Source organism: Brachyistius frenatus, unplaced genomic scaffold (genome assembly GCF_029030835.1).
Source record: "Brachyistius frenatus isolate BFR_SWC_R1_liver_20210118 unplaced genomic scaffold, ASM2903083v1 Contig_53, whole genome shotgun sequence".
Classification (NCBI taxonomy): domain Eukaryota; kingdom Metazoa; phylum Chordata; class Actinopteri; family Embiotocidae; genus Brachyistius; species Brachyistius frenatus.
This window is the reverse complement of record NW_027210652.1, coordinates 1,342,269-1,357,871: the sequence shown is the minus strand read 5'-3', so window position 1 is coordinate 1,357,871 and position 15,603 is coordinate 1,342,269. Positions and strand designations below refer to the sequence as shown.

Below are 15,603 nucleotides of genomic sequence, written 5' to 3'. Positions count from 1 at the left end.
CCAGTTTTTGTGTTATTAAATATAAATAAATATATTAAAGGTTAAATTTGGCAGTTTGACCTGTTTGTTTTGACTTTATGTAGAAAAGTGTTTAAGATGAATTAATTGTTTTCTAAGAACAATATTTAAATTAGCAAAGGGAGCTTCACAGCTAGCATAGCTTTAGCCGACTTTAGCTTAAGCTAACCACTCCAATGTTTCTAAAATGTCACATAACTTTGAGCTTTACGTTTCACTAACTATATAAATAATACAGTAATGTCCAGGGTGCCGCGTGCTGAAAACAAATGGTTGTAGTATTATTTTCCAAATCGTACATTTAGCTGACATTGCTAAAGATAAATGTGGCTAACGCTGCGAGCTAGCGAAGTGCTAACGTGCTGAAGCTACAATTCTTCTTCCGATTAAAACGAACCGTTGAATTATTTTGTTGTGTTTTGTTAAAACCGCGGACTTTATGTACACATCTTTATATCTTGTACACATCTTTATATCTTGTACACATCTTTATATCTTGTACACATCTTTATATCTAATCTGTGGTTAGAAGTGGAGATAATCTCACCTGGCTAGCAGAGAAAAGTAGCATCAGCAGCACCGTAAAAACAACAGGAGTTATAACTGATGTTGTTTTAAATAAATATAAATAAATAAATAAAAATAAATAAATATAAATAAATAAATATAAATAAATAAATAAATACATATAAATAAAAATAAATATGAATACAAATATAAAAAAATATAAAAAATTACATATAAATACATAAAAATAAATAAAAATAAATATAAATAAATATAAATACATATAAATACATAAATACAAATAAATATAAATAAATAAATATAAATGAATGAATATAAATAAATAAATATAAATAAATACATATCAATAAATAAATATAAATAAATACATATAAATAAATACATATAAATAAATACATATCAATAAATAAATATAAATTAATTAATAAATAAATATCAATAAATATCAATAAATAATATCAGTGGTGGAAGGTAATCATTTTATACAACTTTATACCTCTACTTCACAAAAACGTAAAAGGATAATATTGTGCTTTTTACTTTCAGAATTATATTTATTTTATTTTAGTTAAAACGCTACATTTCCAAATTTGGACATTTCCGATAAACTAAAGGATTTATTTTTCCTTTATGGGATGAAAAATGTCCTTTAAAAGGAATTCACTAACAAAACTATTATTTTAAAACCCATTTGGATCCGCTGAAAAATTAGTTTGTAGACTTTTTTTTTAGATATAGTTATTACAGAATAGAAAAATACAAACGTATGATAATCCTTTAGAATATAATGCATTATTGTAGATTAAACAGCACACAGAGTAGTTAAAAAAAGTACTTTTGATACTTTAAGTAGGCTATATTTTGTGATAATACTTAATACAAATGTTCTACCTGTGTTATTTTTGATGTATTTTGTTCCACAAATGAGTCCAAAACTTTGGGACTGAATCCAATATGTTCCTCATGCGGGTGCATATGTTCTCTACTGTGTGTGAGCATTAGAGTCGGTGTATACAGTCCCCAGACTCTTCTGGGTTAAGTCTCTCTTTCAGGCCGGGATGAGGGGCTGATTGATCGCTGCTGTGATTTAAAGCGTAATCCCTGCCTTCCTCTCTCGCTCTGTCCCTGCCCACAGTCTGGATTATTTCCCCCCAACAGAGGACACAGCGCAGGGCAGAGAGGCACCGAAGCCCTCCGACATGTCCTGATGTTTCTACTCATTAAAGTAATTGACCGCCGTGTGTAAAAAAAAACATGTTGGTGAGCTGGAACGACAAGGATTTAAACGTGTTGTATCTGGAAGCCGCAAAGTCTTGACAGGTGGGTAAATTTATCCGCTGACTGCATTTGAAGCTGTAGACTCTGACACCGCCTCTCTGCTTTCTTTCTTTTCTTTTTTTTTTTTTTATAGGGAGTGACATCTCAGCAAGAGGATAATTTAAAGTGGGATTTGTTTTCTTACAATGGAATAAAAGTGGAGGCTGCTACTCTGGAAATATGGACAGCTTCAACTACACAGACGATGGAGGACAGTCATACCGGTATTTGGTTCAGAATATGGAGCCTCTGTACAAGCAGTACAAGCCTCCGCCCAGGGACATCATCCAGCTTCCTAAATCCGTCCTCTACCTGGTGATGGCTGGCCTGGTCGTGGTTGCTGTGGCTTATGCTATAGTGGGTCACCTCATCAAAGACCTCATGCTGGATATAACAGGTACTTAAACTCCTGTCACAGATGACTTAGTTGCACACTAGAATTCCTCTTCATGGGTTGAGCAGGCTTTGACTTTTGTGCTGTTCGACCGCATACATCAGCGCATCGAAGACATTATGTTAATGGGATTTGAAGTGATCCAAAAAGTCAAAGCAGATCAGCCTAATGTAAGAGACACATTTACATAAGAAGAAAAATAATAGCTTAATTTGTAGTTCAATAGCAAAGAGCTCCACAGGGCACAAAGTACAGTAAATAAGAGAGGAGAATCTTTACACCCTGATGCACCCTGCTGTGATCAGGCTTCATCTGTCATTAAAATGTTAGGAGGTCGTCACATTCAAAGGTTCAATAACATCATTGCCTGCTGATTTGGTTTTTATAAGTTATTTACTGTTTTGATCAGGAGGCAGTGGAGATTTTTTTAAATCTCAGTTTGGCCTGGTTAAGAGAGAAGAGTTGCATTTTTAAAATTCTTCTGTCTCTTATTTATAGATTCCAAGCTTCTTGTTTTTGGTCTTCCAGTTGTGGAGCTTTTTTTCTGACTGAATTTGTGGATGTTTTTCAGGTTTTTAAGTGCTTGAACTTTTATTTTTATTTTTTTTTTTTTTTATTAAAAGATCATGAAGATTATAATTTGGACGATGGAGGTCATTATTTTGTTCTCATCCTTCCTCCTCCTTTTCTCCGCAGACTGTTTGCTGGGCCCAGTCGATGAGGAAATGAAAAAAGACAGAGACATGGAGGGAGTCAGCCCCCTCCACCTGCCGCCCAACCTCACCCACTCCCACCCCAACGCGTTCCACGTGTGGGACCAGGACGCCATCATCATCCCCATGATGCCCCACGACGGCAGCCCGCTGGCGAGCCCTTTGATATCCGTCATCCCATATATACCTTCATTTTTCCCCAACTCCCACAGCACAAGCAGCCCAAACTACAATCAGCAAATCCCGAAGGACAGCGACGCCTGAGGCAACACAAAGGACCCCGGACAGTTTTCATATGGTCCACTGCTTACTGGCATTATCAATTCGTCCCGATCCGTCCTGACCTGATTAGATCGCAAGTTGCTATTTTCAAGCTGTCAGTTCACACCTGACATCATCGTGCGTCACCACATGTGATCGGATCTCACTTTTCCCTGCTTTATATGCAAATAAGCACATAAATCACGAAAATACACAAGTGAAATAGCACAAAAACAGAAATGGGAAGAAAGGAGTTTAAGCGGCAGGCATTTAACTAAGTGAGCTTTATTTTGCTTTCACGTAAATGTCTGAAGACATTTTGGTGAGTTTGTAATTTACAGCCTGAACAGTCAGGACTCTTCGGGTCAGGGGTTGACGGATCTTCAACAGCTGTGGGTCTGATGTGTGTGTCAGAAATAACACGAGATCAACGAAAAGAAAAAAAAGATAAACCCAGAGGAGGCTTTGGGGAAACAAGCATCCTGTAGCAGATTTTGTTTTTTACTCACTAAACAGCTGCTTTATAACACGAGTTTGTAGTAAACATCTCCCGCTTCCTGTTACAGTTCTGCTGTGCTCGGCAGAATCCCGCAGATTTTGAATGGCAAAAAATAAATAAATAAATAAAAGAGCAGGAAGAGATCTTCAGGTGAGGGATGGGACGGCATTTATTGTTTTTGCTTATTCAGAGGACGTCAGCTGAGTCAGCAGTCTTCCAGTGCAGCCCAGGACGCATTGAGGACAGATGGCGTTCCCGGGACACCTCACAATGTCATCTGAGCACATTTAATCTCGAGGTATTCACGCCTACTGTCAGCTGGCCACCTGTGATCCGATCACACCAGGACGGATGAGGTCAGATCTTGATGTCGGGTGTGTTCAGGGTCTCTGTTCAACACGTACTTATATCCAAAACAGATTCTGCTCAAGTTTTTCAAGGTGTTTGAAAAACAGTTTCTTGAAAAGAAAAGATGAGAATGAGGGTTATAACAATAAGATATGACCTGTTAAGACTTGAAACTGTGCATCGAGTTGTTTTTTTTACTGACCTTGGCTGACTGGAAACACACAAGCAGTGATGAAGGCCAATCTGACATCATGGATTGACTTCTGTCAGAGCAGCGGATGAGTGACCTCGAGACTGGAACGAACGGGAGATTTTCTCAGGACCTGAGCTCACAGAGCCCCGGGACACTCGGCGGGACGGCCTTCACTCCTTCTTTTTCCCGGTGGATTTGTGCCAATTTTTGCGCCACGATTCTTCTTCTCACGCCAGACTCAGATGTCACATCCGTCTGAACAGACGCATTCGTTTGGATGCAGGATCTTGAAGAGCATTTGATTATATTCAACATAAAATAATCCATATTTATAATTAGCTCGTGTTCGGCCTCAAACGGGGGTTGGTCATTATCTTCAGTGAACAATAGATTCAGCTAAAATCATATTTTAAAGCTTTTACCGAATGATTGTTTAATGTTATACACAGAATACTACCTAACCCTACCTAACCTAACCTAATATTCTCAGAATACTTCATTCATGCACCTTGATGGAGGTTTGGGATCAATTTGTAGGTCAGTTCAAGGTCGATAAGGGTGTGTACCAACACCATGTTTGCTAACTAATTTTGATACTAGATATATATCTGGCCTTTAGGAGGATCTGCCCAACATGTTTAGTAATCAGGTGAAGTTAATTCAATTAGTCGAGGTGACCGCTTTAAGTCGGCCGTGAAACTTTGAAGGGATCAGCACGGTGTGTATATTAATTCAAAAAACGGAAACGTCAAAAATAGAACGATCTTCTGCTGTATTCAGTTCAAGTTTTATTAATAAATCTGCTAATAAAATACGTTTTTTTTAAAAGAATTAATTTTTGCAGTCAATGATGTTGAAATGGTAAAAAGAAAGTGCCACTGCATTATGGCATTAAAACTTACAACTCCAATTGTTGTTTAACGTGTTAAAATGTGATGCTCCACTTATGCTTGTTGGCTTTAATAGAAACTGTTATACAACACAAAAGGACAGATTTCAGGGCCCATTTAAAGCAGGATTTTGGCTGAGATACAGAAATCCGGGGATATTAAAAGCACACAAAGGCTGTGTACATACACACACACACACACACACACACACACACACACACACACACACACACACACACACACACACACACACACACACACACACACACACACACACACACACACACACACACACACACACACACACACGGTTCTCAAATTTCTTATTTTACTTTCTATCTGCAGAGATTGCTCCATGTTTACCGCCTCTCTCCGGACAATCTGAGTATTAAAATGTCTTATATTTCTGTGTGTAATAATTTTAAGGGGAACTCTCATTGAGTTAACATTGCTCTTTCCGCCTGTGAAACCCAGAGTGCCTGTATTCAGTGAGCGATGGAGATTAGGGAGAGAAGATTAGATGAGCAGCTCAGCCCTTAATACAACGTCCTTTTATTACTTTTGAGCTGTGGAATTAGATAATCGGAGGGCGGCGGCCCAATCGCAGCGGATGAACTTCACAATCTTACTTTGTTATCTGTACGAGAGGATTTACTGCAGATTTATGAGTGAAGAGAAGAAGCAGGGGAAGAAGGGAGTCTGTCTGATTTGAGAGCGGCGTGGCTTGAAGACCCTCATGAACAACATTCAATTCATGACTTCATGATTCATGAAAACAGATGCAGAGACAAGCTGAATGTTGCACCGGATCCATGATAGACTGATGAAATACCGTGGAGGAGGTGGAGGCCGGTGGAAGTTAAAGCCGTGAGGATGAGATTTTTAAACGTATTTTTACCCGCTTCATGAGAAATGAAAGCAAAACGTATATTTTGAAAGTTATAAACAACAGTTTCACACACGAAAACTCAAGATTCAGAAAGATTTTGGATTTATTACTGTCAATTCAATCTAAATCTAAACTTCCCTTTTCTCCTTAATGAATTGGAGAGTCTGTTTTCTATTTCATGATCTGCTTCTTTTCCAAATAACAAAGCCTTGATTTCAGAAAATTAACAATTTATAATTTGAATTGAACTGTTTTTGAAATTTTTCCTTCAGATGAAGACAAAATTCAGACAAAGTTGTTTGCTAATCCTCTTTCCTCAGATCTCAGAGCTCTGAACTCCACCCTGACACTGCCCACGGTGACGGGATCTCTCCAACTGGAGCTGAGGAGTTGCAGCTTAACGTGGAGCTCAAGGAAGGTCAGACTGAGAAAGATCACCGAGCTGTGTCATATTATCACAGTAAAATAACCTTAATAATCTATCATGTTTACCAACCGGTTGTCCGTTACATTTTATCATGCTGTAAAAATAAAGCATTTCACATAACTTTTCTTTTAATTTCTAGTTTAACTATACATATAAGTATTTGGTTTTCAGGCATTCAACACTGCACTCGTCAACTCCAGGTTGAAAAACTCTCTTTTACGTCTACCAGACTGTCGACATTGTGGTTAAAAAAGAGGAGAAACTATTGGTTCAAACTGTAACTGTGCAATAAATATGACTCCATGTGGCATAACAAGCTGCCCCATCTCTAACAGATAAAAAGACTATTACCATACTGTGGGTGTAATTGCTTGTAAAATCAGCTGTGCTCACCGGCGTCATGAGGCATGTTGGGATTAGCTGTCGTCTTCATTTTGAAGCTGAACATGTGAGCGCAGGATTACTGCAACGCAGTTTTGGACATTTGGTGACATTTGGTTCAGGCCAGAGGGGGAAAAAAATAAAGTCACAAAAAAATCTACAACTTGTGTGAATCAGTGCGTCAGATAAAAATCTAGACGTTAAACAATGACAGCAGAATAAATTACAGGGATGCTTATAAACACATTAGAAAAAGGCTCAGGGATTTTAGGGACACATCATGCTGCACGCCAGTAAAGATGTCAGCATCAGCCAACCCCAATTAATTAAAACACCTTTTCTCGGTTAGTTTCAACATGTGAGCGAGTTCTGCTTGTCCATGCTGTTTGTGTTTCAATTATTTATTTAGGTTTCTTATGTTATTAAATCTCATCATCATTCATTTGGTGTCTTTTTTATGCGCATTTTCAATTTGCACATAAAACCCTGAAAACATTTTGAAATATTGAGTAGTGTTTATACTTGGCTGAGGTAAAAAGAAAAGAAAAAAAAAAAAAGCTGCTGAATTGATAAAGACAAAATGTGATAAAATGCATTGAAAACAAACTTCAGGGTCCACTGACACTTCCACTGATGGGACAAAAAAAAGAGAGATTGAGATCTGAGTAGAGTAATACATAAAACAAACACACTAAGTTTATATATTCAACTTCGTTTTTCATTGGTTGAGGTTTGAGGGTAAATTATGTGATGAATTTTAAACCTAGTTACTCTTTTCGCTCGATATTTGGGCTCTACCGCCCCCTTGTGGAAACACCAGTCTCCGCAGCTGCTAAGTGCTTTGTTATTAAGTAACAAAAACTACATTAATCTTAAACACACATAATCCTCTGACAACTGTGTCACATTCTCATTTTTTTAAATATTGCTGAAAGCTCCTATAAAAATGGATGAAGTCCTCCTACTGTTTAGCCGTTTCTTCATTGGCGCCTCCACTGAGGATCCGTGCAGCTGAGAGGTCAACACATGGATTTACTTCCTGTGAATTCAGATTCATGAGTATTAGCCCGTAGTATTAGTTGAATCATCAATGTCTGACCTTACACGTGAACCCGGCGAGGCTATGTTCGGGTCAGCGGGTGGATTTGCGTCAGTAAGGGTTACCTCACCTGTCCTTTATCCTCAGGCAACGTTTTATTCTCTGCCAATTTATTTATTGGCTGACTCAGTTTCTGTCAGTCAAGCTCTAAATCTGACAAGCCACTAGCAGCGGGTGAACCTTTAATAGTCTGTAGTTAAGACAAGAGAGAACATTAAAGAAAATAAATGATTTGAGGAGTCATTTTGTTCAAATGTTTCCTCTTTTATTGCCAGCTACTTCTTTTCTTTTTTTCTTTTTTTTTTAACCATAAGGACTTCAGGGAGAGTCTAGGCCAAAATAACAACCCAAACAGACAAAAATATAAATCAAAAACCACAATACTAAAGCTACCTGCAAATGAGAAGTTCACAATTCCTTCCGAACAACACAAGAACAGCATTTAAACCTCCTGATGTGACCATTGCACATATTTAAGGGCCGGAGGATCAACTCACAAAACAGCTCTTACACATACCATTGCATTAATACTAAAATAGAAGTTTTTAGTGTATTATGTGCCTGCCGTATCCCACTGCGCGCGCACGCACACACACACACACGCACACACACACACACACACACACACACACACACACACACACACACACACACACACACACACACACACACACACACACACACACACACACGCACTTACAAAAATAGTAAATCCAAAACATGTGTATACAGAGTCAGAAGTTGAGGCAAGCTTTGGGAAAGTCTGTGTTTCAGATGTGCATAACTGCAAGATCATGGCATATGCTGATTATTGAACGGTCTCCTGATGGACCAAGCAGAGAACAAAGCAAAAGCTGTGTTTATACTGAATAGACACAATTTACAGTACGAGCGAGAAAAACCAGGCCCAAATAAACCGCATCCAATTATGCAGAAACTGAGTGGTAAAACCAGAAGATAAAAGTTCAGGTAATTAATCTTTTGAAAGAATGTAAACAAGAAAGGCATTTGAACTGAGATGCAGTATGAGACAAGAGAGCACCTCCAACATGTTTGGTTTCAATTTACTGCCAATGTTGCCAGTGACACGTCTCAAAAAAAGTTGGGAGGGGTTCAACGAAATACTGGAAAAGTTGTATAAAGCTAAAAAAATAAAAAATAAAAAAAATAAACCACAACTAATCAGGTTACCGTGGTAACAGATGAGTAACATTATTGGGTATAAAAAGCGCATCCAAAAGAGGCAGAGTCTCTCAGCAGTGAAGATGGGGAGAGGTTCACCACTCTGTGAAAGACTGTGTGAGAAAATAGTTCAACAATCTAAGAATAATGTTCCTCAACGTAAAACTACAAAGAATTCGTGGATTTCATCGTCTACGGTTCATAATATCATTAAAAGATTCAGAGAATCTGGAGAAATCTCATCTGAACACAAGGGACAAGGCTGGAAACCTATATTGGATGGTGGTGATCTTCGGGCCCTCAGGCAGCACTGCGTTAAAAACACACTATTCTGGAGTGGAAATCACTGCATGGGCTCAGGAACACTTGTGAAAACCATCATCTGTAAACACAGTTCATCGCTGCGTCCACAAATGCAGGTTAAAACTCTACAAATAAGAAACCGGATAAAAACATGACACCAACAATAACATTTCTCACTTTCAACGTTTGATTGATGTTGTCTTTGGTCTGTTATCAATTAAATATGCATTTACATGATTTGCAAATCATTGTATTCTGTTTTTATTTACATTTTATACAGCGACCCAACTTTTTTGGAAACGGAGTTGTAAAATTAATTTATCTTTTTTTTACTTTGAAATAATGCCAAAGTAGAAAAAAAAAGCATTAGAAGTCATTACTTGATTTTAAAGCACACTGCAGATTGAAACTGTATGTAGCTGAGAGTTGTTCCTGTTCTATTCAAACTGTCTTCGGGAGAGAACAGTCCGATAGAGAGAAGTGCCTTTAGCCTGGAGGAACGTCACGATCATCTCCTCCTTTGTGACTTCGGCGTGAACAAAGCCTCCCAGAGTCGAAGCCTGACCGGTGAAGAACTTCAGAGAACCTTTGGGGACGTGGTTCCAGTGATGGATGGCGGGATCCATGAAGTCTCCGGCGCCGCTCACCACGTAGCCCACGCCGGAGTCTTCGAGGTACTGTAGGAGCGAGAAGAGGGAAAGCAGTGTGAGCTAAACGTGGTCACACAGATTCATACAACATGTTAAAAGATATTTCCTCTGGAGCCAACCTGCAGGTTGTGGTCGTGACCGCAGAGGTAAGCAGTGGCCTTGTATTTATTGAGCAGAGGATGAAGCTTCTGCAGCAGACAATGTGTGGGCCCGTGCTCAGACACAGACCACACGGGGTAGTGGCCGGCCACCAACAGGAAGTCCGCCTTGGACCGAGCCAGTCTCTCCTGCAGCCAAATCAGCTGACGATTGGCCTCCACTTTGAGTAACGGTCTTTTGGGCTTCTCGTCCTCGAAGTCGTCGGAGTTACCGCAGAGCATCACAGTGTCGAGCATGATGATGGTCAGAGTCTTCCTCGTGTTGGGGATGTGGAAGTTCAGCTCGTAATAATAAGAGGGGAATTTCCTGACGGGATAATAAAGAAAGTTGAAATCCAAGTTTCTCCAAAAGTTTGTCTGAACATCACTTTGAAAATAAAGCTGTTGCTTACCATCTGTCAGACATCTTGCTGTACTGAATCTGAGCTTTGACGTTCCCTGCGTGGTCATGATTTCCAGCAATAACGTACCAGGGTATATTGAGAGACTTTGCAGTGTACACAGACTCAAAAGTGTCCTGATGGGAAGATTGAAAAAGAGAAACCAGGGTTACTGCCTCCACAACGCTGCTTTTAACATTACGTCGGGGAGACTGAGTGTGGTTGTAACATCAGAGTAGGAGGAGTTATTTGATCATATCTGTGTTTAATCCCACAGGATGATTGTCAAGGCTGTAAACAGGCAGAAGCAGATTTTATAGAGAGGAAACTGATTTTTCCACGTCTTCAATGCCGGTGATCGTCAGTCCCGGCCCCCCTGTCCCAGGTGCTGTCCAGCCAACAATGCACCCGACCCCGATGCTTGTCCCTGCCGGTGGTGGCTGAGCCCACAGGGTGGCTGCTCCATGTTGTTTCATCGGGGAAGGTTGAACCACTCTTGGTCTGGACTCTCCCCCCTGGGACCAGTTGGGACCCTGATGCCCCGACAACACAGCTCCCAGGACCACCGAGACACTCGAACCCCCTCCACTACGATAAGGTGCCGATTCTCGGACGTTGGATTGTGGTTTCTGTAATGCGTTTTTCGCCTGCTAATGTCAAGCACACACTCTCACACACACTCCTGAGTCAAACAGAAAGCGGCTCTGAGGTTGTGGTCGGTCACACAGAGAGAGAGCGAGGCAGCGTTCCAGATTGTTCATTCAATTCTACGAACTTCTGTCAGAAGCCTTTTGTGACATCTGTTTTTGTTTCTTTTGTCTACAAGCTTGTAACAAAGGAACTCCGTGTGTTTGACATCAGATCACGAGGTCTGTGTTATTATTTTTTTCTTTGCAGAGGTTTGAATTGGCGCCATTTGTAGTAAACAAATGTGAGAAGTTTGTATAAAAGTGAGTTACAGGTGCTGAAGCTCAGCGTGTTACAACCGGACCCGGTCTCCCCCGTTTTAGTCCAAAGTTCTCATTTCACATCAGATGGACTCAGCTGACCTTAAACCGAGGAGAGTCCACGCTGTCCACACCTTTGTAGTAGAAGTTATCGCCGAGGGCCAGAACAAAGTCAGCTCCCATCTGCTCTGCTACTTTGCCCATCTCTTGAGCTGTAGTCTTCTGCACAGCAGTGATGTACGGCGGATAAGGCAGTCCTCCCCAGTCACCTATAGCCAGGAACCTAATGGAGGTTCTGTTTTCTGTGAGGGAACATAAGGCATAAAACACATTAAGAGCTCTGACTGTGAGAAACAAGACCTCACAACACAAAGCTCATTAAAGTCAGTGAGAGGTACAACGTACTGCTGCTTTGGTGCACGTTTTGGAAGGCAGTCGGGTAGCAGGAGGCCACAGGGAGGGCAGCCACCAGGACGGATAAAAGGACGAGAGCCATCTTTAAAAGACAAAGAAAACATCAGATTTGCAGCTAAGAGTCTTAAACACAACTGAAACAAACAACAAAGATGTTTGGCCACAACCAGAAATGAAATTCAGCACCGGCGTAAGCAAAGAAAGAAAAGAGGAACATGAAACAAGCTTACCTTGTAAACCTATGGTTCCTCTGTCCTCACCTCCAACCACACAATCTAGCATGCTTTACTCTCAGGTGACGGCTTGCCCTCGGCCAACTTCTTAATGGCTTTAACTCAGTTCTGTCAGTCCAGCTCTTAGTCTGAGGAGGCGTGACACCAGCGGACTCAAACTCACACCAATTGGATGGAAAAGCATTAAACCCCTTTAAACAATCCAAATTATAGTGTGTTCTGGTCTGTTGGTTGCTTTTGTGAAAGCTACAAATCAACATGCATTTACTTTCTCTACACTTGTCCATGTTTACGTGACATAAATACTAAAGTATGGCATTAAAAATGATAAATTCAACTTCTCAGAAGTGAGACATTTTTTTTGAAACCAGTTTGTTCTGGGTGTCTGCTTCCCTCCTGGGGTAATTGTCATTAGTTAGCCGAGTTGATCCTGGACCCGGTCCCTGCTGTCATCCAGCCTAATCCCCGGTTGACAGGCCAGGTGGTTCCTCTGTAACGGACAAAAGGGCAGCGGCCACTGTGGGAAGTCCTGACCGCTGCTGTCCTTCAGCAGCAACCAACCATGTCAGCATTTAGACCTCCTGACAAGTATAAATGTCTTACAATATTTATTGTATTTGCAAAAAAAAAAAAAAAAATCTGTCAGAAATTCTCAAACACAAAACAAAAGGGGTTTATATCTTAGTAATTTTCCAAATGTGTGTTTAGCAAGGGCCTTATCCCACTGCATAAAAAAAACAATATGTTTGTGCAGAAAGGTTATGGGTTCACGTGGGAAACTGCACGCTCATGGCTTATTCTTATCATCGAGTCAGCTGATGGACCGAGCAGAGAACAAAGCAGCTGCTGTGTTTACGGAGGAGAAACAACTAATAGTACATTTCTACCTCACGTGAGAAAACCAGGCGCAAATAAACAACTTCCTACTTGATGCTCTGTTGCTGCTGGTGTTTTATTCATGCTGAATGAAGTGTGCACATGCAGAACCTGCGTTTAAACAGGAAAATAAATATTTTTTCACATGGAAAGACGACTCAAACTGATCAAATTTCAGTTCCATTTTCACTTTAACACATTCAAGCACTTCTTAAAAAAACCAACAACACATTTTCACAAGGCCCCCCCCCCCCCCCCCCCCCCCAAATGCTGACCAGTCACATTCCAGCCAAACAGCATTTATTTCATGATACAATAAAATCAAAGTAAAACTAGTTGGTCCTTTTAAAAACATCAAAATGCTTTGAAATAATGCCAAAGTAGAAAAAAAAAGCATTAGAAGTCATTACTTGATTTTAAAGCACACTGCAGATTGAGACTGTATGTAGCTGAGAGTTGTTCCTGTTCTATTCAAACTGTCTTCGGGAGAGAACAGTCCGATAGAGAGAAGTGCCTTTAGCCTGGAGGAACGTCACGATCATCTCCTCCTTTGTGACTTCGGCGTGAACAAAGCCTCCCAGAGTCGAAGCCTGACCGGTGAAGAACTTCAGAGAACCTTTGGGGACGTGGTTCCAGTGACGGATGTCGGGATCCAGGAAGTTTCCGGCGCCGCTCACCACGTAGCCCACGCCGGAGTCTTCGAGGTACTGTAGGAGCGAGAAGAGGGAAAGCAGTGTGAGCTAAACGTGGTCACACAGATTCATACAACATGTTAAAAGATATTTCCTCTGGAGCCAACCTGCAGGTTGTGGTCGTGACCGCAGAGGTAAGCAGTGGCCTTGTATTTATTGAGCAGAGGATGAAGCTTCTGCAGCAGACAATGTGTGGGCCCGTGCTCAGACACAGACCACACGGGGTAGTGGCCGGCCACCAACAGGAAGTCCGCCTTGGACCGAGCCAGTCTCTCCTGCAGCCAAATCAGCTGACGATTGCCCTCCACTTCGTTGGCTGGTCCTCTGGGCTTCTCGTCCTCGAAGTCGTCGGAGTTACCGCAGAGCATCACAGTGTCGAGCATGATGATGGTCAGAGTCTTCCTCGTGTTGGGGATGTGGAAGTTCAGCTCGTAATAATAAGAGGGGAATTTCCTGACGGGATAATAAAGAAAGTTGAAATCCAAGTTTCTCCAAAAGTTTGTCTGAACATCACTTTGAAAATAAAGCTGTTGCTTACCATCTGTCAGACATCTTGCTGTACTGAATCTGAGCTTTGACGTTCCCTGCGTGGTCATGATTTCCAGCAATAACGTACCAGGGTATATTGAGAGACTTTGCAGTGTACACAGACTCAAAAGTGTCCTGATGGGAAGATTGAAAAAGAGAAACCAGGGTTACTGCCTCCACAACGCTGCTTTTAACATCAAGTATTTATGTTCTCATTTCACATCAGATGGACTCAGCTGACCTTAAACCGAGGAGAGTCCACGCTGTTCACACCTTTGTAGTAGAAGTTATCGCCGAGGGCCAAAACAAAGTCAGCTCCCATCTGCTCTGCTACTTTGCCCATCTCTTGAGCTGTAGTGTTCTGCACAGCAGTGATGTACGGCGGATAAGGCAGTCCTCCCCAGTCACCTATAGCCAGGAACCTAATGGAGGTTCTGTTTTCTGTGAGGGAACAATAACGTTAGAAACTCAAGAGCTCACGACACAAAGCTGTTCACACAAAGCTCATTACAGAGAGGTACAACTTACTGCTGCTTTGGTCCAGGTTTTGGAAGGCAGTCGGGTAGCAGGAGGCCACAGGGAGGGCAGCCACCAAGACGGATAAAAGAGTGAATGCCATCTTTAAAAGACAAAGAAAACACCGGACTATCAGTTAACAGACCTGAAGACAACTCAAACAGACAACAAAGATGTTCGGCCACAACCAAAAGTGAGACTCGGCGCCGACATAAGCAACATGAGGAACGTGAAACAAGCTTACCATGTAAAGCTATGCTTCCTCTTCTTCGCCTCAAAGCACACTAAACAACACTATCTGTCTGTCGTGGCTTGTGATTGGCTGCAACCTGCAGCTGTCACGTCCCAGATGAGGTCAATAGAGGCTGAGCAAAGCAGCCGAGAGGCTTCAGAGGTCACCGTCACTGTTAGAGAAGATCTTTGCACCTCATCAATGAATGAAAACACAAAGATCAGGTGACCCTCATCACCCTGAACAGAGACGCTACAGAACTACACTGACGGTATTATCAAAAGGAAAATATCCTGCGTGATTGGACAATACGTGTTATTAATCAGCGATAGCAAAGTCAAAGATAAAACACTCACAGCTGATAACCGGCGAGGTGTCCTGGTGACCTGAAAACTGTTTGTCCTCGCAGCGCTCTTCATGCTCGTCTTTTTATGAGCGGCTGCAGGAGGTCCGGCCCCGGGACGCACGCCGCCGAGGCGTGATCGTTGCTCACACCCCGTCTCAGTCTTGGGACTCGAGGGTCATCGGGGCCACG

General features: G+C 41.4%; 2 protein-coding genes across 3 annotated transcripts; both read right to left on the bottom strand.

Annotated features, from left to right (window-relative positions):
• Positions 1 to 9,857: 9,857 nt before the first annotated feature.
• On the bottom strand, positions 9,858 to 12,073 carry LOC138624690 (tartrate-resistant acid phosphatase type 5-like). Its single transcript, XM_069705064.1, has 5 exons — positions 11,983 to 12,073; positions 11,680 to 11,879; positions 10,643 to 10,767; positions 10,212 to 10,557; positions 9,858 to 10,119 (listed from the first exon to the last, which is right to left on the bottom strand). The coding sequence occupies exons 1-5, from the start codon at positions 12,071 to 12,073 to the stop codon at positions 9,880 to 9,882; spliced, it is 1,002 nt and encodes a 333-aa protein (XP_069561165.1). The 3' UTR covers positions 9,858 to 9,879.
• A 1,194-nt stretch (positions 12,074 to 13,267) lies between these two features.
• On the bottom strand, positions 13,268 to 15,119 carry acp5a (acid phosphatase 5a, tartrate resistant). Of its 2 annotated transcripts, XM_069705061.1 has the most exons (6): positions 15,081 to 15,119; positions 14,849 to 14,939; positions 14,562 to 14,761; positions 14,331 to 14,455; positions 13,900 to 14,245; positions 13,268 to 13,807 (listed from the first exon to the last, which is right to left on the bottom strand). In XM_069705061.1, exons 1-6 carry the CDS (start codon positions 15,081 to 15,083, stop codon positions 13,568 to 13,570), a joined length of 1,005 nt encoding a protein of 334 aa, XP_069561162.1. In that variant the 5' UTR covers positions 15,084 to 15,119; the 3' UTR covers positions 13,268 to 13,567. The 2 variants fall into 2 exon arrangements, with proteins under 2 accessions (XP_069561162.1, XP_069561163.1); XM_069705062.1 differs by lacking the exon at positions 15,081 to 15,119 and having other exon boundaries at positions 14,849 to 15,002.
• Positions 15,120 to 15,603: the final 484 nt, after the last annotated feature.